The sequence below is a fragment of the Pisolithus orientalis genome (assembly GCF_024613125.1).
Source record: "Pisolithus orientalis strain OTSU chromosome Unknown F5J12scaffold_8, whole genome shotgun sequence".
Lineage (NCBI taxonomy): Eukaryota > Fungi > Basidiomycota > Agaricomycetes > Boletales > Pisolithaceae > Pisolithus > Pisolithus orientalis.
The window spans coordinates 739,014-759,516 of record NW_026260789.1 but is presented as its reverse complement, the minus strand read 5'-3'; the positions used below and the strand labels follow the sequence as shown (position 1 = coordinate 759,516).

The following is a 20,503-nucleotide window of genomic DNA, read 5'->3' as shown; positions in this document are numbered from 1 at the left end:
GAACGTCGACGAGTTGTGCAGAGTTCCCACGGATGGCGATGACGTCAGCATGCTACTCTTGAAACGGCACGAGGGTGGCAAAGCTTGGCAAAAGACGTGTCTAATACTATTCTCACCAGGCTGTGTGCTACATGAGCGACCTCCCGCTCTCCCTAATATTTCGGACTTGGACGGTTTAGCTACCTCTGCTGACTGGAGATGGCCAGGACCACTAGCATCCATTTATTTCCAGAGCCGGGCACGGTCATTAGACCTATCCACGTTTACTCTGAAGAGCAGACCGCTCAAATAGAGGAACTTCGTCAGGTAAGCGCGCACGGGGAGCGACTTGTTTCAATGCTAATCGTTTCACGGATTTTTTTAATGAATATGGATCAAGTATGCACACACTCTCGTTCTTCCGGAGTCAGACTCATACTACAACTGGGAACTCCGGTGGCTGAACAAGCCAGACACTATACCCCGGTACATGCGGGCTGCCAAGTGGAAAATGAACGACGCGCAGAAACGAATAAAAGGGACACTCGAATGGAGGAGGGAATTCAAGCCTGACCTTATTCCCCCTGACGAGGTTGGCGTCCCTGAGAGTTGCGTGGCGGTGATGCGTGATCTCACTACCGACATATTTGCAGGTCAAAATCGAGAGCGAGACCGGTAAGATGTAAGTCCTTCGAGAATGTCTGCCTTTGGCCGTTTGTTCGGGGGGGCTGAAAGGAACGTGTCGAGTCTCTTGAATGGATTCGACAAAGACGGACGTCCCATCATTTACATGCGTCCTGGTCGTGAAAATACCGAAACGAGTCCACGCCAGCTGAGGCACCTTGTGTGGTGGTTGTAAGTTGTCTCTGCTCATTTTCCCTACTCTCTTACATTTCGATAGAGAACGGGCAAAGGATATGATGCCTCCAGGTCAAGAGACCCTCGTCATTTTTGTGGATTATAAGACAGCAACTCTTCGCACGAATCCCTCTGTATCCGTTGCAATTAAGGTGGGCGATCCTTTCATTGGCTGTTAAAAAAAAAAGCGGTTACCAAACGAAAGGTAGGTCCTCAGCATCCTCCAGCAACACTACGTCGAGACATTGGGACGTGCTATCATCGTCAATCTCCCCTTTATCCTCAATTTCTTCTACAAGGGCATTGCACCTTTCCTAGACCCCGTCACGCGTGATAAGGCGAGCTTCTCGTTTTTCTCCAAAAGCAGTCTGGTCTGATTCCATTGTTTTAGATGCGTTTCAATCCGGTCGTCACGGAACTTATTCCCGAGTCTCAGCTGGACTCCGAATTTGGAGGAGATTACGAATACGAGTTTGATTACGAGTCGTACTGGAAGCAGGTTGTAGAGTGCGTTGATATCCCCACGCGTGAGGTCGACTGATCCCCCTCATGTAACTTACAGCCACTGTGGAATTGCTCCAGACGGGACACGGCTACCGGGATATTTCGATGGACCAAAGTCTGCAATCACCGCTCCCGAGAATGGTGTGGTTCCAACTACGGTGTAAGCTCTTTTTTTGTGACAGCCCTTAACTAGCATACTGATTTTCTCTGTTAGAGACCTTGAAGGTGTCTCTAAGGAGAAGGACACAGAAGCAAGGCATGAGGCTCTAGAAGAGGAGGCGATATTCTAGTATAGTCAAGGAATCGTAGATAAGATGTCCATAGAAGTCGCTCTTACTAATCAACAGTAGACTAGAATTCCCATGTGCTCGGATTGTTTGTCTCCCCCACATCCACCCGCCAACGAGAGCCACCAGATAAATTCGTTAATCCCCCTGGGTCAGCCACCCCCCCGCCACAGCAGCATAAACAAGTCCCCACTAACGGGAACTTGGCCGCGCCGTGGTCAGTAGACACAGCGAAACTTGATATTTTCATTTTTGTGGGGGTGATTGGCAACTGCGATTGGGATTCGTATCCGTACTAAGCGGCACCTTGCGAAAGAAAGACAGAAGGATCGGAAGATGGTCCGACAGACGAAGCAGACAGTGCGTGGCGCCTTTCCTGAACTCTCCATTTAGCCTACAGCGACCTGAACTATTCTCCGTTGGACATGGACATGACGCGCTTACGATGTATCCGTCGGCGTTCCCCTATCGCCAACTTGCGAAATCCTGTATTTAATAGTCCGTCGAGAAAAAGGAGTCGCACAAGAGGAAGACGACACCTTCGACCGAGGATTCGGTATTGAAGAAGAAACCAACGGTCGAATCCGCAGTGTGGGCATGCAAGATTAGTGGATGCGGAAAGACATTTGCAAGAGAGGCAGATCTCAAGCGACACCAACGCACGACGAAATTGCATTCTCCACCCTCATTGTGAGTTCCTTCACTGTAACACTGTACCTGCAGGGTGGGGCTTGAGTCAGTGACCACTAGCGCTTGCCCCCAATGTGATGCTGCGTTCACCCGGGTGAGTCTCGCGACATGCAATTCACTAAGATTGGGCTAACGCCCAGGTATTAGACGGACGCCCTTCGGAGACATCAGAAATCAAGGTTCATTCTAGTTGGCGCATTCGTTTGACAAAGGCTTATGCGTGTGTTTAGACACAACGGCGTCGTAATCGAACCTTCAGATCCCGAGAGGAAGGACGGCACGGCGCCCGAGAATCTGCAATCATCAAGCTCGAAGCCAAAGAGCCGTAGCAGATCTACATCCAAGGGTAGGGATAACCCCTCAGTCCACTCTTCCGTGTCTGTTCCTCAAACTTCCGTACCTCCTGGCGGACCTCAAACCTACTACCGGCAACACACACTACCAGGAAGCATGTATAGTCTTTTGGTCACTCCATCGCACATACCTGACCATACCATTTATGCAGTGTTAATGCCATGCAACCTACTTGTCGACGGACAGTACCCCCCTCCGATTGGCCTTCCCACATCCGCTGCTCGCCTACATCAACCGCCCTGGACGCACCCGCACCATCCCCCATGGGGTGATGGGTCACAGATTCCGCCACCTCCTCCACACATAATTGCAATGGGCTATCCACCCCCTCATCCAGCATATTACCCCTCGCCGTATTACCGATCTAGCACTGTGCCACCTCACCTTGACTTGGTTTCGCCTCCCCTTCCACCGCAACATCAACATCAATCACCAAACAGCGCAGGGTCCCCGCATCAGGCTGACTCGTCGTCTTCGCGTACGGCAAGCCCCGCTGTAGCGGGCAATGTCGGCGCGGATCATGGCGATGGAAACTCGGAAACGCCGAGTACAGTACCCGTCATCGACCCGTCGTTAGACATGGGTGCTTCTCTGGATGAGAGCTGTCCAGATGCCAAGGCACCAGCAGCATTGGGGGGAGTTGTAGATGCAGTGCTCAAGTCCGCGTCTGAAAATAGGGAATCTTCAGTGAGTTCCGGAGGGAAGGCCGATTTGCCACCTCAAAATGGGCAGATCGAGGTTGGAGATGTCTCCGGGGATTCGGAGCCGAGTACACAGGATGGGTCCTCCGCAAGTACAACGGTGGGGGGGATACCACCGACTGACGGCACTCCAAACCCTGCGTATGCGTCACCAGACTCGACGATACAGTATCCCCCTGAAATGGAGCAGATGTTGACAGAAGACGGGGAGCCGATGTTGAACCCGGGTTAGTCTATATCTCCTTTCATGCTTGCGTTATCTTCTGACACGTCTGTCAGCCGAGTTGTTGACGCAGGTCAGTGTAAACGACACGAAGGTCACGGTGCTCGATCTAATGCTGCACGTCCTGAAACAGGAATCGCTAGCTTCTCCGTCTCCTTCATGAGACTGTACGACACTCATTGATTCTACGTACCATGCATACATCATTCTCCCTGCGCTTTTGCGGGATTTTTCACGCATTGACAGATTCGCACGTATCCTTGTTTCATCATCAGGATTTTATATAATGATCAATTGTCGTTGGTTAATAACGTTCCTCTAAGTATAATAGACGCACGCTTTACGATTCCTAGTTCTTTATCGGTTGTATACACTGGCTTTACACCGGAAATGCATCCGCTTTCGACAATGTGACACTGATATAGCTGGGAATAAGAAGATCAAAATGCTAAAATGGCTCGGAGAACGCGGTATCTATGCAAAATAGACGGGATGCGTTGGAGACAATGCGTATGTGTATGGGGATACTCTTGCGAAAATCAGAGAATCTGGACTTTCGGCCACTTGAATTGAGGACCGACCTATGCGGCACATGTCATCAACATATAAGAACACTGACAAGGGTGTGTGGAAGAAATACCATCTGGACACACATGGCACCCATCTTGTGTCCAACCTCAACACATTCGTCAAGGTTCTTGCCCGCAATGAGGGCACTGAGGAAGCCCCCCGCGAATGCATCGCCATCACCATTAGTGTCTACGATCAGGCTATCGGGGATTGGTGTCACTTTATACACCTTGACATTATTTGAATCTACGCTAGACACGAGCACGGTCGGTTCGGGTCCACGTGTAATGACGACGATACGCGGCTGTTTCGGGTTCGCTTTCGGCAAGAGTGCGATAGCTCTGGCAGTTAGGACGAGGTTCTTAGGTTCCGGAAGACCTGTCGCGGAGGCATATGCTTCGGCCTCGGTCTCGTTCCCGATGATGATGTCGCAGTAGGGAAGGACACTCTGTAGCTGAGCAATGAAGGATTGTGCAATAAAAGGCGCGGCGAGGTTCAGTGCGAACACCTGTCAGGGAGTTTCAGTGGCCCCAGAGATGTAGGGTCAACGCTAGGGACGAAGTGGTATGTGCTTACCTTAGAGGCTGCTGCTGCCTTTTTTTCCGATCTCAAGCACAGACTCCGTGCCATGTGTGAGGAAGTAGCCATCCACGTAGATATATCCGGCGGCATCTACCAGAGGCGCCACTTCTGGTGACGAAAGGTGGGATTTCTCGAACTTCTCTGCAGCTCGTAGAGTTGGAACGAGGGACCTGGACTCGACTAAGTTGGTTGCGTGTGCAGGAAAGGTTGCGACTCCGCACACTCACCGGTGATAACCGGTTAGTATAACAGCACAGGCGCCTGTTCTCTCTCCCGTTTTAACGAGATAACGGTCGTGGAGACCTTCTCGTTTGTTCGCAGCGCGAAGTCGGTCTGCGAACTCATCGTCACCCACACATCCAACGTAGACGACGGAGTCAGGGAGCAGAACATACTAAGGGCCCAGGTGAAACTGTTAGACAGGGCGGTCTGGAGACGCTGATTACTGGATATAACCTCACAGCAGCGGCTCTAGCAGCGTTCTGAGACCCTCCTCCAGCGACATATGTAACGGGGTAATTCTGGACGAGCTCGTCATACCTGAGAAGGTGGTTGTCAGTATTGATTGATTACGAGTGAGCGCTTGGCCGGACGTGCATCGGCATATGCCTTTCCTCTGCCAGAACGGCATCGTTGGCTTTGAGACCATATTTCTCGAGTAGCGCTTCCCCACCCCTGACCTGGATGTCCAACAGGGGATTTCCAATGCAGAACAGCTTGTATGTTGGTACGGTAGCCATGTGGGAGATAAGTAGATAGGAAGCATGCGTCCCTGACGTCCTTCGACCCAAACCTAGCTCCGGGCAGAACTTTGCGGCGTGGATCGTCGCATTTCCTAGTAGGGGGACGGCAATATCATCTTTAGCTAGGTGGATAATCAATAGCTGGCATATTACAGTCAGCCTGGGACGAGCCCGCCCTATTGCAGTGTCCTGGTCTGGCCGGGGGTCCCCTCGCTCATCCAAGTTTTTCGTGGAAAGCAGGAAGCCGTGCGGGTCAAATGATGAGAAGTATGGGAGAAGGGGATACGCGACTTGCTTCCTGAGATTTTGCTGGACTGTAAACCAACCCTCGACATGTGATGCCTGTGCCCGCAATTCCTCGGTATTGGTGTACAGCACAGTTGCTCATCATGCATAACTTCGGACCAGCAGAAATTGACATCTGGTACTGCAACAATCTAATAATGGAAAGAAACAACTATGCATTATGAGCAACTGTACTGTATACTTGTTGCATTGCTCGCCAGTCGTCACAGCACCGGTTTCCAATTAATGCACGTACGGCATGGGCGGCAATCCTGGGCCTTTCGCCTTTCCCACCAACTTGCTTCAAAACTATCGGTGAGTACTGTGCGGTCCATCGCTACGCTGCGTTTGTGGACTGACGTCCGTGTAGTGTTATCCGAGCCGCGTCGGAGAAGGTCGAACTCGGAGTCGTCGGCGTCGTCCTCATCCTCGTCACCCTCGGTGAACTCAGAGAGCTCCAGGATCTGCGATAGCGTCACATTTGTCAACATCACTGCCGACTCTCTGCCCGTCCTCGGAGTAGGCATACAGACACACAAGATTGCCTGCGCTACACTCCGTGTCTTCACCTGCGGGTTCTTTTGCGCTGTTCAATTAGCCTCCTTGATTCGAATTGCATTCTAACACGCAAGGTTGTTCACCCTCTTTATTTGTCGTTTATAAGGGTAATGTAGGGTTCAGCTGTTTCTGTCTTATTGAAATTGATCACCCAACTTGGTGTGAAGGCAGAACCATTTCCGCTGTGTATATCATCCCGGTGTAACTGCATTCAATGTCTTCAGCAGACGATGTTTCCCGCAGGCGAGCAAAGTTGGACCGCTGCGGTCCAGGCGAAGATGGCCGAGATGTCGCCCTCTACGACCTAGCGTACGCCCTCTGCGACAGGTACGACAAAGATAGTGAAATAGAGGACTTAAACGAGGCAATCACTTTGCACCGCGAGGCTTTGGAACTCCGGCCAGTTAAGAATGACAAGCGGTCCTTGTCACTCAACGAACTTGCTTTCTGTTTGTCAACCAGATATGAAAAGCAGAGGGGAATCGATGACTTGGAGGAATCCATCACGCTCGGACGTGAGTCACTAGAACTCCGTCCACCAGGGCATCCCAGCCGTGATACATCTCTTTTCAACCTCGCTTACCGAATCAGGATGAGGTTCGTGAAACAGGCTGCAACCCGTGACTTGGAAGAAGCGATTGAGCTGTACCACGCAGCTTTGGAACTACGTCCGCCTGGGCATCCACGTCGGTCTTCATCGCTCCGTCAACTTGTTCTCTGTCTCTCGAGTAGATATAAAAATCAAGGGGAAGTTAATGACCTGGAAGAAGTCGTGACCCTTAGACGTGCACAACTCGAGCTTTGTCCACGAGGGCATCTTGATCATGGCGAATCTCTTTACAACCTTGCCTGCGACCTCAGGAAGAAGTTCGCACAAAAATCTGCACTCTGCGACTTGGAGGAGGCGATTGAGCTGCTCCGTCCAGCTTTGGAACTGCGTCCCGCAAGAGATGATCGATCCTCAACACTCCATGAACTTGCTCTCTGTCTCTCAAGTAGACACGACGAACTGGGGGCAGTTGATGATTTGGAAGAAGCTATCATGCTTGGACGTGCAGCACTAGAGCTCCGTCCACTGGGGCATTCCAATCGTGGTGAATCTCTCCACACTCTTGCTCGCGACCTCAGGAAGAGGTTTGCGAAAAAGGCTGTGATGCAGGACTTAGAGGAGGCGATTAAGCTGCGCCAGGCGGCTTTGGAACTACATCCCTCTGGACATCCTGATCGTCCCTCGTCGCTTCGTGAACTTGCGCTCTGTCTATCGAATAGATACGACAACAAAGGGGTAGTCGATGACTTGGAAGAAGCCATCAGGCTTGGACGCGCAGCACTAGAGCTCTGTCCACCAGGAGATCCTGGTCATGGCATATCTCTCTACAACCTTGCTTGCGACCTCAGAAAGAGGTTCGCAGAAAAGGCTGTGATGCACGACTTGGAGGAAGCAATCGAACTGCACCGTACAGCTTTAGGGTTACGTCCCTCTGGACATCCTGATCATCCTTCATCACTCCGTGAACTTGCTCTCTGTCTGTCGAATAGACATGATAAGCAGGGGGTGGTCGATGACTTGGAAGAAGCCATCACACTCGGACGCACAGCAGTAGAGCTCTGTCCGTCGGGGCATCCCGATCGTGCCGTAGTTCTTTACAACCTTGCTCGTGACCTTTTGAAGAAGTTTCAGAAACAACCTGACGTGCCCAGGTCACACGACGCAAATTCCCTTCATCAGGTTGCATCGGTAGTCTGTCCTACAAGCAGGGCTGATCTTGCCTCTTCCCTTTTCGAGCTCTCGTTACCCCTCTGGGATAGGTTTCAGAAACAGGCCACGATGACTGACTTAGACAACGCTATTTGTTTTGCAACGTATGCTTTAGAGCTCCGATTACCCTCCGAGGATGTTTCCGTTGCAGGATGGGTTCAGAGGCTGGCCCAGGGGGCAAATTCGGACGAACCCGTTATGCTTGGTCGAGCGGTAGACAATTTATGTGCCCTTGCGAATTACCATAGAGCCAGGTTCCAAACTCATCACGCAACCGTCGAGCTGAACGAGGCCATCACTTTATACCGATACATCCTTCAATTCCGCCCAACCGGGCATCCCAATCGTGCTTCACCCCTCCACGACCTTGCACAGTGTCTAGCAGACCGGTTTCGCCAACAACCCGTAGCGGTTGATCTGGATGACGCTATTGCCTTTGAACAAGAAGTCCTGCAATTACTCGTGCGTGGGGACCCAGATTACGACGTGTCCCGGCTCTGTCTTACGGCTTACCTCCAAATGAAGTTCACCTCACAAGTTGCTATGATGTCCTCTGATGCCTCAAGTATCACCCTCTTCGATGTTAAGCAAATCATACGTAACGTTGCTTTTGAAACCCTCAAAACCGTGCCGACCAGGCTGCTGCACACACCTACTGGCATCCTGTGCAATCGTGATGCACAGGTGTCACATTTTATGAAAAGTCAAGAGTACAAGCGGCTGGAGTCTTTGTGCACAACACGCGGCCGGGACCAGCAAATGGAAATCATCCATACTCATGTCTCGAGACACTTCCAGTACGCCATGTTTTCCCACCGCTGGGGTGAAGCAGAGCCATCATTGCGCGACATCGAGGGCCGCCCTGTATATAGTATGTCAACCAATGGGGGCTTTGGAAAGCTCCAGGCCTTCTGTCGTGTTGCTTTGGAGCGGGATTACTTATGGGCATGGAGCGACACGTGCTGCATCGACAAACACAGCAGTGCCGAGGTGCAAGAAACGATAGGATCAATGTTCGCGTGGTATCGCCAGTCGGCTTTAACCATCGTATACCTTTCTGACATTTCCAATACCGGTTCGCTTGGGAGCAGCGAATGGTTCAGACGCGGGTGGACCCTCCAAGAACTACTGGCTCCCCAAACCGTAGTATTCTACACCCAAGATTGGTCACTTTACAAGAACCTAACGTCTTCAAACCATAAGGCCGATGTTACCCTACTAGAAGAGCTGGAGAGGACAACCAAAATAGAATTGCGGTTCCTCACCAACTTTTCTCCCGGCATGGATGATGCACGTTCCAGACTGCAATGGGCGTCATCGCGTCACACCACTCGACCCGAAGATATCGCGTATTCACTTTTTGGAATCTTTGATGTTCATCTACCCGTTTTGTATGGTGAATCCGCAGAGCACTCGCTTGGCCGTCTCCTAGCCGAAATCATATCGCAGTCTGGGGATATCTCGGTTTTGGATTGGATCGGAGAATCGTCACCGTTCCATAGCTGTGTCCCTGCTCACATCACCGCGTATCAAATGCTACCAACGCATCGACATCAATCTATCGCAGAAGGACAGTCGTCGGCAACGAGTGTGGGCCTCTCATCATTCGAAGCATTGCGTAACCTGTGTGGCTCACTCGCCGCATCGTTCCTCCCACGATTTCTCAGCCGTCCCCTGACACCATCAGGCATCGCCCCGACGGTTCCGCTGCGAACCCCAGATTCATACGCACCAAGCGACGTGTACGATTTCCATTCATTCACTAGAGCACCCCTGCCACGATTCCTCAATCGCAGCCTTTTACTGCCATGCATTGCCCACGGTGTGACAGCGGTTCAACTGACAGAGGAAGATCCATCGGCGCGGAGTTACATGTACAAAATCCAGGCATCCGGTCTAAGGCCAGTGGAGATCACACTGCGAGAGAAGCTAGAAGATCCAACAATTTCGCAAGGTACTCTGCAGCTCGTTCGCCCCTGGCACTCAAAGGGTCAGTCCGCCATATTAGATGCTGCGAATGAAGAGCAGCTACTTCTTACACTTGGGAGGCCATTTAATGCCCTTCTGTTGACCGAGCTGCCTCACTCGCAGTACAAAAGGATTGCGTCCTCTACCTTCATTACTGCTCAGCCTGTAGACTCCGCGAGCATCCTTCAAAGTAAAGTTAGGGTATTTAATATTGTGTAGATACCCAGTTGACATCAGCACCTACTTTGTCACTCCCTATCGTGCGTTGTCTCGTGTGCCCTTTCTCATACTCCCTGCGCATGTGTGTCCTGCCACTTGCTTTTTTCTCTCCTTCATTACGGGCAAATACAATTCAGTGCCACGTATAGAGTTATATTTTAGTGAGTGTCTATCTGCAGTTCTGCTCGCACTGCACTGCAATTTGCAGCTGACACGTACTTGTCATTGATGATGTGGCGTCCAGGGGTGCCGAGGAAACTGATTATGTTGCTAACCAATCGATTCCGTATCCTGGATACATTGGGAATGAGACAATTTAGAGTGCTACAATGCTGTGGAGAGCGTGGTATCCACGGGATGGTTTCGCTGTTGAGAGCGTGCAATGGATATGGAGAGAAACAAAAGAATATGTCCATTGATGTTGTTCCAAAAATTACAGAATCTGAACCTTGGGCCACTTGAACTGAGGTCCAACCTACACACAACAGACCGTCAGTATACGCCAACACCGGAAACTGTATGAAAGGACGCACCAGCTGGACACACATGGCACCCATCCTGTGCCCGGCCTCGACACAGTCGTTGAGGTTCTTGCCCGCAACGAGGGCACCCAGAAAGCCTCCCGCGAACGCGTCACCAGCACCGTTGGTGTCTACGATCTGGTCATCTGGAATTGGCGTCACATTGAACACCTTGGCATTATCCGGTTCCGCGCTGGACACGAGTACGGTTGACTCCGGTCCGTGAGTAAAGATGACAACGCGGGGCTGGCTCTTGTTCTCTTTCGGCGAAATTGCGATGGCCTTGGCAGTTGCGACGAGGTTCTTGGGTTCCGGAAGACCTGTCGCGGAGGCATATGCTTCGGCTTCGGTCTCGTTCCCGATGATGACGTCGCAGTAAGGTAAAACGCTCTGGAGCTGATCCTTGAAGAACTGGGGAATGAAAGGCGCTGAGAGGTTCAACGCGAACACCTGGAATTTTTTTTGAGAGACCGTGGAAACGCAACTTGATCCTGGGACACAGATACTTACCTTGGAGGCAGCTGAAGCCTTCTTGCTGACCTCTAGTATGGATCCGGTGCCGTGTGTGAGGAAAAAGCCCTCGACGTAGAAGACTTTGGCAGCATCGATCAGAGGCGCTACTTCTGGTGACGAAAGGTGGGACTTTTCAAACTTCTCAGCAGCTCTCAGAGTCGTAACGAGGGAACTAGATAGAATTAAGTATCCGGAGGTTACGGGTCTGCGAACTTAACCCACCGATCGTGACCAGTAAGCACGACAGCGCAAGCGCCAGTCTTTTCGCCGTTCTTGACGAGATACCGCTCGTGGAGACCTTCGCGCTTGTTCGCAGCGCGGAGTTGGTCTGCGAGGTTGTCGTCACCTACACATCCGGTGTAGACAACGGAGTCGGGTGGAAGGACATACTAAGGGCACAGATTGTAGACTGATTGAGTGCTGTGGCTATTGAACATAACTCACGGCAGCACCTCGAGCAGCATTCTGGGATGCTCCTCCAGCGACGTAGGTGACTTGGTAATTTTTGACCAGGTCGTCATAGCTGAAGAGGGTATAAATGTCAACAGTGATCAGGATAAGCACATAAAAAGAAGCATGCGACATACATCGGCATATGCTTTTCCTCTGCCAGAATGGCATCGTTGGCCTTGAGATCGTACTTCTTGAGCAGCCCTTCGCCATCTCTAACCTGCAGGTCCAACAAGGGGTTGCCGATGCAGAAGAGCTTGTACGATGGGGCAGCCATGGTGGGTGAGATGAAGCGAAGAGGGCGTGTGTGTGCTCTTGATTAGTTTCATAATTAAATAATTAAATATTTTTGACTTATCCAACTAGCTCCCGGTAAATTCCGGCTAAAGTGTGTTTTTGCGCCGAACCGTCATTTTCGTTGTCCTCGACTGCGATGAACTCGCGTATCCTCTCGGCCGTCCTCCGTGCACGTCCTGCTGCTGTCCGTCGTGTTGCAGCGCCGTCCCTTTCTGCCGTTCGTTACGCTTCTTCAGACGCTCACGGCCAGGAGAGCTTTGAAGCTTTCTCCCAACGCTATGTTGCATTTTTCGAGGGAGCACAAGATCTCTTCGAGGTTCAGCGCGGTCTGAACAACTGCTTTGCATATGATCTTGTTCCTTCACCCGGTGTTATCGAGGCTGCTCTCCGTGCAGCACGGCGGGTGAATGACTATGCTACTGCAGTTCGTATATTCGAAGGTGTCAAGGAGAAGGTGGAAAACAAACAACAGTACCAGGCATACCTGGACGAGCTGAAATCTGTTAGAGAGGAGTTAGGTGCGTGTCGTAGCTCTGGTCTTTCATACCTTTTGCTTTGCTCAAACGATGCTGCACAGGCATAGACACAAAAGAGGAGCTTTACTCTTCATGAGAACTCATCCTGGACATATTGTTCGTGTCTGTTCGGCGGAGATTACTTGGCGGGTGTTGACCCACTCGCACACCAGTGTATACTCAGGACTTGCCGTGGTTGCATGCTTGCATAGTAGCCCACGAACTTGCGGAACACGCTCAACTTACTCTTATACTGGGTGCACCAAGTGAGTTATTTGCACGGCAATGGAAGTTATTTGGTTTGTGTGAGCAGATAACTGGAGTGTACGTCCGATGAGTGACAGTGCGCCTTGGAAATGGTGCTTTGGCTCTGTACTCAGTTTACGGCCATTCCAGCTAGATAATGAGGACTATAAATCTTCAGCTTCGGATGATACTGATGGACTCCGCGATGGTGGCGGTGCTGGTAACCCCTGATAAGATTATCTTGAATTGTTTTCTAAGTCATCCACAAGTAGAGATGACGACGGTTACAGTGAAGCCGACAGTGACAGCATCGTATACCCTTCAGTTGCCCGCAGAAACAGAGCATCCACCTTCGCTGACGCCCACCGTCACTCATACGTTTCCACTCGGTAATAGCTCTTCATCCAGTGCATCGGATCTGGACCCTGCGGACGTGCGGGAATACTATGCTGGACTACGCACTGCGATCGCTGCTACACGGCTAAAACTCGGGGAAGAGCTTACCGTATGGAGGGACGCGGTGGGCAATAAGGAGGCTGGGAAGGAGAGGAAGTTCAAGCCGGCGAAAGAAGAGGAAGAGGACGGGGAGGATGAAGACGAGGGGGAAGTGTGAGTGGTATCTTCTACATGGATTACATCACGAGGGCAGCCGGGATCAGGTGGGTGCCTCGCACGCACTACAGCCTCTCTTATTCACAGATGCTAGTAAGATGATCATCGATACATGTCGACGCGTACGCGGGTCGAGCCACACGGTGCCGTGTCGCTCTGCTACGCAGCTCACCTAGCAAATCTTTGATGGTCTTCTGACTTCAATTGATCAAGTGCGTTCTGAAATCCAGCCAGGATCATATTCAATATAAGCAACCCAGTAATGTAGTGAATTAACCAATCGGACCAAAGGTCGTTGTTCGCGGGGCTCACATTCCCTGTGGAAGTCCTGCCTTCCAACGGTTGGATTCTGATCGTTCAGTCGTTGATATATAACAAGGTTTGAAAAATGTCTGGCCATTGCAGCCGTCCTGATGATTACTGTCGCTACTAATACCACTCGAAGGAGCCTGCTATGTAAAGCACCTCTCTCCTACCCCCTCATTATCAATATTTCCATGCATCCTGATCACTCCAACTACGGCCTCAGCTCTGTGGACGACGACGATCCTATCTTCTCATTGAACTACCCCGTCTCTCGCTCTCAACTGTCCGCATCCTTCAACAACCTCAATATCTAGGACAACAACAACATATCTCGGCGGCCTAATTACGCCCCAATACGGGCCAGCCACTCCGCTTCGCGTTTCAATCCCGTCGCCGTGTCCTCCGTGACTCGGGGTCCCTCTTTCTCTCCATCAGGCGTCGATGCCTTTCGTTCTCTCTCCGATCGGTCTCTAAACCCGACAGATGGTTCTGGCGATTATTTAAGCTCCCCATCTCTCCCCGCTTCAATATCAACCGCCGTCACCCCTCCGAGAGCTACCTCACCGGCACCTCAGGTGTTGGATCCATCTCCCTACATCCTGTCCATCTTCTCAGGACCATCTTCAGCTCCACATCTCCCCCTATCTCTGAGACCCCTTACACAGCCAAGAAGCAACATTTCCAACGGAGCAAACATCTCTCCAGTCTCATATTCCAACCATCAAGCGTTCCATCCCCTTTGCAGTCAGATAGCAGCTACACCCGTCGCGCGGAGTCTGTCAGTGTTACTGATGACCGTGATGTGAACATTCGCCGCAAGAAGGGACCACGAGATGCGGCGGAAATTCGCAAGCGTGTATACAGTCGTCAGTTGGGGCCACCAAAATTGGCCCCGCCAGGATGGCAATTTTATTTCGAACCTTTGCACCGTTCTCAGCTCCCCACCTTTCGTAACGTCAGGCCCGAATCCCCCGGCTCCGAGAGCGGAAGCAAAGTGACCCCGGGAGACAGTAGCAGATATACCTTGTTCTGAAATTTGTTTCTCGTCCTTCTCTCGTTCATTTGGTATATGCGTCCTCCCTTTGAGTGCCCCTTTGTACTATGTTGGATTCACCGTCACGACTTCGAAATGACTGCGGTTGTTGTACAATTAGATGTATTATAGTGTTTACCCATTTGTCTCACTACACGGCATGTAAGTTTCTTGAGATGAGTTGTCAATTTACTGATGGCATCTAGTGTGATGTTCACAGGAATAAGGGAACGGTTATATACAACAGATGTCAGGAAGTGTAAGCACGTTCCATGTTAAATGATCTAGGGTGCTTGAAGTATTGGATCTGGAAAACGGGCTATTGTGACTCGAGGAATAAAAATTGCAAACAACGTGACTCGGGATCTCAAGGTTCAGCGTTTCACGGCATCGCTGACCGTATCTTGAACGTGATCAGTCACTTGTTTGTCAAGCGCCTCGTGAGTAGCAAGATCAAGCGTGATGGAGATAACGAAGGGGGACAGAGACATGGTGGTCGAGTGCTGGTGAACAAGAGACCGATGGGGGCCTTTTATCTCTGGCCGTGACTGATCGGCTAGGATGGAAGCTGATGGAAGTAGCGCTGCGGGCAGAATTATAGCTCCTTTCGGCGGGGCAAAGGGTCTAGGGTACCGGGTTACTTCCTACCCAATGTCGAACATAAAACAAGTGCTCGTGTAGGATATTATTTTTTGAGCTATTGTCTATCCATTATTGCTGATCAAGCCGGCTAGTCCGGATCATGATGAGAATTACCAACTGACCTAAAGTGTGTGCCTTCCACAAGGCGATTTGAGGACAACTATCTAGCACCGGCAGTCTCAAAAGGCTATCCGTCAAAGCACGCTCGCGCGATCCAGAAGACCTTTCACGCGCTTGCGCAAGCGTTCCGCTTCCAATTTCCGCTCGAGAATTTGATGTGCGGGCATGTCTTTCTTGCGCAACCAACCCCTTCCGGCCTTTCCTTCGCCTTCTGCGCGTTTAGCACGGAGCACCGAAAGGTCCACTACGCGAGGGGAAGAAGAAAACTTGATCACATCACGGTAGAGCACCTTCGTTTCCGTTGCCAACGAGCGTAACGTCGGAGGTGTGCTCGGGATGTCATAGTCCGACTCGTCAGTGTCTGAGGTACCTGGGGGATCCAATGGAGGGGTGGCAATTCGGGTGACGGGATCTGGGAGAGGTGGCAATGCCTGTATTTCTTTAAGGAGGTCTTGTCCTTTGAGGTACGAGTTCTCTGTCCGCAAGAAACGCACTGTCCCACGAAGAGCCTCGATCTGTGCAAAAATGAGACAAAGGCATACAAAGCACAGGATAGAGCATCCAACCTGATCAAGTAGGTGGGACGTTTCAAAGCTGCCTTCGATAGGTGCATTGTCGGGTTCTGCAGGTTGGTTACCGGTCGCTGTCGAACATTTTCATATTAGTATTCTGTTTTTCTTTGGTCTGTTTTCGCCTACTTTGTTTCTCTGGAGCAGCCATTGCTTTCAGCTTGGAATTGTCTTGCTCTAATGTATCCAAATCTGCCTGTAATTGTTCCATAGCCTCCTCGTAAGCCCTTTCTTGTTTCCTCGCCTTTGAGAGCTCGATTTCAAGTTCGATAATAGTATCCGCCTGCTTCTTAACGGCCTCCATGCGACGGTCCATAAGCTCAATTTTGACACTCGCTTCCTGAAGGTTCTGATCTCTGGCCTTCAGTGTGCGAACAAGGCCTTGAACTTCTTCCTGCAGTTGTGCGGCCTTGCGTTCAGCTTCGGCGTTGACGGCAGTACTTGCCCGGATTTCTTCAATCCGTGCCACCCAAGGTGGTGTGCCGGTAACTACCAAGGGATTTAGCTCACCCATTAAGTGGACAACCGAAACAAATAACGTACTCTTCCATACATTCTCCGATTCAAGTGCAAGCGGTAATAAGTTTATTGGATTCCGCCGTCAGAGCAGAAATAGCCTCGCTCACGGCTTCCCACCAGGAAGTGCCGGGTCGCATATCCTTCGCAACAGTAGACATGGCCGTCTGTTTCGCGTACGACAATACGGTAGTCAGCTGGAACGACGACTTGGCGCTGCGAGCGTCGCCGAGGTGAGGTATTACTTGTTGAGCGAGCTGAACAATGTCAAGGTCTTATCAACAAGGGATATGCGAATGACGTACAGATATACCGAAGTTCACAAGTTCAGGCACAGCGTTACTGAGGGACTTGAGGTGCGGTACCAAATGTGCCTTGAGAGCTGCCGAATCCTGTATCACATCTTCTAGTCGTTTGGTGAGCTTTCTATTTAGGGATGGCGTAAATTAGCTCGACTTTCGGTATAAATGGATGCACCCACTTGGAAAGAACCTTGGCACTCTTGCACTGATCAAGGAGTTTTTGCAAAGGTTCGAAGAGCTCAGTCTCCGGATCGTATCCTCCCATGTCGAGAAGAACGTCTGTTCCCGATCAGTTAGATCGAAAATCGAATGAAAAATAGCTCACCCTCGTCGTGTAGGATGGAAGCAACAGATGTCTTCGTTAGACCGATCGAAGCAGCGACGGCATCGAGATCGTAGTCAAACGACAGCGCATATCCAAGTTCTCTTTCACCAAGATCATAATCGTACCCATTGAAATACGTCTCTGCAAGATGGTCAAACTGGCCTTGCAATCTAGATGATTCACTAGTCAGTGACACTTCATGTCTTTGGGCACAACGAAACGGACTTGAGAACATCGCTGACGAATTCCATTTCTCGGAATTCGTCTCGCCTGAGAAGATCAACATGCATGTCAATGCGCTTCTCCATGGGGGCGACTTCAGGATAGATCCTGCCAGCATTCAAGAATGACGTTGGATCGCATCGTCGAAGCACAGCAGCGAAGCGTTTGCAGAGAGTAGAAAGATAAGCAGCACGACCGCGCATCTCACAGATACCAACAAGTGTCTCCGATACTGAGCCATTAAGGGACTCTGGTAACCCATGTGCTTGCCCGACAATGTTGTTGATGATATCTATCTTCCACCCTAAGCGCTGGAAGAAGAGGTAACAACTTGTGGCATCACTGTCATTCTCCATGTACACTTGCGGCAAGTACGGCTATTTTGGCACATTCTTTATTACCGAACCTGTGCGAAGAAAATAAGGAACACACCTGTATGATAGTCAGGAGTTCCCGTGTTTCTCGTGTCTCGAGCTTGCGAATCTCAAGCTCGACTGTCTTGGCTTGGTTCTTGGCTGCGGACGACTGTAGTTTCAAGTTAAGGGACATCATCGCAGCGGTCTGAGAAGCGGCAGCAGCGGATTCGTGTTGTGCGTTTTGAGTTTGCGTCCTTAACGTATCAAGTTCACTGCGAAGACATTTAGGAATTTAGGAAGTGCACAGGTGAATGAACTATACCTCTGCAGCTGAAGGACAAGCTCGCGGAATTGGCCAATGGTATTGTCGAGATCCTGACAAGCATCCTCGAGTGTTGAGATTTTCTGGAGTTGTTCTCGGATCTGCCCATCCTTGGAATCTGTGCGACAGAATACTGGATTAGAGGATTTTTGCTGAATAATACGACCGTTTCAAACCGATTTCTGCTTGCAAAACCTTCTCAGCTTCAACATGGTTCTCTTCGAGTTCATCGTTAAGTTCCTTGAGGGCCTCAAGGTCTTCGATAGTGATACGCATCTCCTCAATTTTCTACTCTGGATTAGAGAAATACAAGTTGGATAGATGTTCGAACTGCTTGCCTCGGTGTACTGGATGGTCCGCTCAGTGAGATGAAGCACCATATCTTCTGCTCCGAGTGCAACATCGAGCTGTGATTTCAAATCTTCAATCTGTGTTTCGGCATTTGATAATTTGATTAACGTAGATTCATGTTGTTCTATTAATGCTGTGTCAAAAATCGAGCGGTGAGGAATGCTGGCGAGGTAAGAACCTTGAAGTTCATCAATCCCGGCAATGTCTCTCTCTAGTTCGGCGATATGATGGCGCTGCTCTTGCTCTGTTTCTTGAGACATATCACGCAAACTAGATAGAAACGACGATTTAAGATACTGCAACTTCGAGCAGAGGCAGTACACACCGGATGAGTGCCTCCTTGAGACGCTCATTATGCTTCTCCAGTTGAATGTAAGCTAAAGAGGTCTTGACGTTCGGATCTCCATCATCCCCGGCAGCTGCACACATCAAATCTTGACAAAGTGAACGCAGCCAGGAAGTTCACTTACCGCCGCCCTCTTTCAGGACCTGTAACTCTACTTCCATGCGGGCGAGTCGTTCCTTCGTCTCCTCCAGTTCTGCCTGTGCAAGTTCCGCCTTCTCTTCAGCCACTTCCTTATCCAACATCGCCATTTCCAATTGCTCGTGGGCATCTATGCCACGGTTATCGGAAAGCTGCGCTAGTTGTTGCGCGTCTGAAAGCTCGCGGCGCGTTGCGATGAGCTCAGTTTGGAGTTGGTTGAGCTTTGCTTGTAGTTTAGGTCTAATAGCCACGAAAGACTCGGCCTCTGAGAGACGAGTCTCAAGTTCGCGAATGTGTCGCGCGTCATCCGCCCGCCTCGCTTCCAAAACACGCGTCTTTGCACGAAGTTCTTGAAGCTCTGTATCATCGACACTGCGCTGTTCCGGTACATAAATCAACTAGCCACGAAAAAGGAAGCATACATACCGCAACGCTCTGCGACGATGGTTCTCTCGATACCGGTATGGTGGGTGCTTGGAGGGGTCCACCACTCAGGGAAGGTACAATAGGGGATGAAACTGATCCGCTTGTTAGGGAAGGAAGAGATGAAACCTGTGGAGAAATATGTGGTACTGCTACAGGTTCGGGTGGTAGCTGAGGTTCGGCAGGTTCAGATCTGGTTGGTGACCCGGTTTGAGGAGGGAGAGACAATGGGGAAGTAGCTCGTTGGGACGTCACAATAGTTGTGTCTTGGACTGGTAACCGGTTGCTACGTGGGGTTTGAAGTGCAGGACTAAGAGGACCGCTGCTGTCTCCAGAGGATGTGCGAGGGAAAGACTTGCGCGGTTGAAGAGCGAGCGAAGAGATGCGTTTCACGGGTGACGATGGTGGTGCCAGGCGAGAGATGCGTGGACTGGCTGTTCCGGATGGAAGAAGGGGCATCAACGAAGCCGGGGGCTTCACTGGACTTGACGAACGCGATGACGACGATGCACCGGCCGAACGGAGGGACGCAGCGCGTGACACACCCGTGCTTGGCGTACGCTGATGACCAGACCCGGATCGCGCGACGCCTGGATGAGGTCGCTAGAAAGGATATGTGGCCTAGGAATGCAAGAACGTAGTACCAGACATGCACTCACGCTCACGGAGAGTTGCTCAGGTTCAGCAGAGATGACTTTTACCTGGCTTGGACGTATGAACACGCCACACAGCGGTCTGCACGAAAAGTATGCGATCCCGTTGATAGAGCCGTCATTCTTCCCCTTCGGCTCGTACAGCTCGATCCCAACCCATTTGCCTGGTGCGAAGGATGTCGTTCCGCAGAAACGGACGATTCCCCGACCGTTTGATATCTCGACGAGAGCACCTATAGGTGGGTCTATCGAGGACATTCCCAAAAGGCGTTCGTCCTCGTCGCTATTATATTGACGAAAAGCCTAATGTTAGTAAGTAGCATTCACTAGTTAGTAGTTACCGCCACCCTATAGTAACCGTGACGTGACAACCAATCTGTCACATCCTTGTCACACCGGCGTCACGTCAGATCGACGCGTTGCCTCTGGCATCACATCCCTGCAG

The 20,503-nt window shown here is 50.8% G+C and overlaps 8 protein-coding genes across 8 annotated transcripts; 5 read left to right on the top strand and 3 right to left on the bottom strand.

The window, feature by feature from the left end:
* Positions 1–93: 93 nt before the first annotated feature.
* On the top strand, positions 94–1,708 carry F5J12DRAFT_819630 (CRAL-TRIO domain-containing protein). The gene is made up of 9 exons (XM_051745240.1): positions 94–306; positions 380–571; positions 633–661; positions 727–834; positions 881–989; positions 1,047–1,175; positions 1,229–1,344; positions 1,400–1,501; positions 1,556–1,708. The coding sequence occupies exons 1-9, from the start codon at positions 199–201 to the stop codon at positions 1,629–1,631; spliced, it is 969 nt and encodes a 322-aa protein (XP_051601864.1). The 5' UTR covers positions 94–198; the 3' UTR covers positions 1,632–1,708.
* A 10-nt stretch (positions 1,709–1,718) lies between these two features.
* Positions 1,719–3,916, top strand: F5J12DRAFT_545320 (uncharacterized protein). The gene is made up of 7 exons (XM_051739998.1): positions 1,719–1,988; positions 2,128–2,318; positions 2,379–2,412; positions 2,466–2,497; positions 2,549–3,600; positions 3,653–3,669; positions 3,730–3,916. The coding sequence occupies exons 1-7, from the start codon at positions 1,965–1,967 to the stop codon at positions 3,757–3,759; spliced, it is 1,380 nt and encodes a 459-aa protein (XP_051601863.1). The 5' UTR covers positions 1,719–1,964; the 3' UTR covers positions 3,760–3,916.
* Positions 3,917–4,135: 219 nt separating this feature from the next.
* Positions 4,136–5,488, bottom strand: F5J12DRAFT_890990 (Ribokinase-like protein; the record flags this gene model as incomplete). Its single annotated transcript, XM_051747438.1, has 6 exons — positions 4,136–4,177; positions 4,237–4,674; positions 4,783–4,918; positions 4,976–5,142; positions 5,210–5,288; positions 5,322–5,488. The coding sequence occupies 6 exons, from the start codon at positions 5,486–5,488 to the stop codon at positions 4,136–4,138; spliced, it is 1,029 nt and encodes a 342-aa protein (XP_051601862.1).
* Positions 5,489–6,058: 570 nt separating this feature from the next.
* Positions 6,059–10,280, top strand: F5J12DRAFT_912036 (uncharacterized protein; the record flags this gene model as incomplete). The annotated part of the gene is made up of 3 exons (XM_051749056.1): positions 6,059–6,091; positions 6,147–6,441; positions 6,502–10,280. Exon 3 carries the CDS (start codon positions 6,549–6,551, stop codon positions 10,278–10,280), a length of 3,732 nt encoding a protein of 1,243 aa, XP_051601861.1. The 5' UTR covers positions 6,059–6,091; positions 6,147–6,441; positions 6,502–6,548.
* Positions 10,281–10,496: 216 nt separating this feature from the next.
* On the bottom strand, positions 10,497–12,085 carry F5J12DRAFT_545279 (Ribokinase-like protein). The gene is made up of 6 exons (XM_051739997.1): positions 11,902–12,085; positions 11,759–11,837; positions 11,537–11,703; positions 11,312–11,486; positions 10,814–11,251; positions 10,497–10,755 (listed from the first exon to the last, which is right to left on the bottom strand). Exons 1-6 carry the CDS (start codon positions 12,039–12,041, stop codon positions 10,714–10,716), a joined length of 1,041 nt encoding a protein of 346 aa, XP_051601860.1. The 5' UTR covers positions 12,042–12,085; the 3' UTR covers positions 10,497–10,713.
* Positions 12,086–12,153: 68 nt separating this feature from the next.
* Positions 12,154–13,047, top strand: F5J12DRAFT_819582 (COX5A, subunit VA of cytochrome c oxidase). Its single transcript, XM_051745239.1, has 2 exons — positions 12,154–12,579; positions 12,639–13,047. The coding sequence occupies exons 1-2, from the start codon at positions 12,198–12,200 to the stop codon at positions 12,671–12,673; spliced, it is 417 nt and encodes a 138-aa protein (XP_051601859.1). The 5' UTR covers positions 12,154–12,197; the 3' UTR covers positions 12,674–13,047.
* Positions 13,048–13,077: 30 nt separating this feature from the next.
* Positions 13,078–13,639, top strand: F5J12DRAFT_545142 (uncharacterized protein). The gene is made up of 2 exons (XM_051739996.1): positions 13,078–13,481; positions 13,533–13,639. The coding sequence occupies exon 1, from the start codon at positions 13,097–13,099 to the stop codon at positions 13,433–13,435; it is 339 nt and encodes a 112-aa protein (XP_051601858.1). The 5' UTR covers positions 13,078–13,096; the 3' UTR covers positions 13,436–13,481; positions 13,533–13,639.
* A 1,970-nt stretch (positions 13,640–15,609) lies between these two features.
* Positions 15,610–20,316, bottom strand: F5J12DRAFT_904790 (dynein associated protein-domain-containing protein; the record flags this gene model as incomplete). Its single annotated transcript, XM_051748578.1, has 19 exons — positions 15,610–16,050; positions 16,102–16,178; positions 16,234–16,593; positions 16,648–16,660; positions 16,731–16,877; positions 16,926–17,046; positions 17,102–17,201; positions 17,248–17,417; positions 17,473–17,846; positions 17,902–18,097; positions 18,148–18,265; positions 18,324–18,435; positions 18,486–18,622; positions 18,677–18,768; positions 18,824–18,917; positions 18,969–19,359; positions 19,409–19,534; positions 19,556–20,008; positions 20,065–20,316. 19 exons carry the CDS (start codon positions 20,314–20,316, stop codon positions 15,610–15,612), a joined length of 3,774 nt encoding a protein of 1,257 aa, XP_051601857.1.
* Between the last annotated feature and the right edge of the window lie 187 nt (positions 20,317–20,503).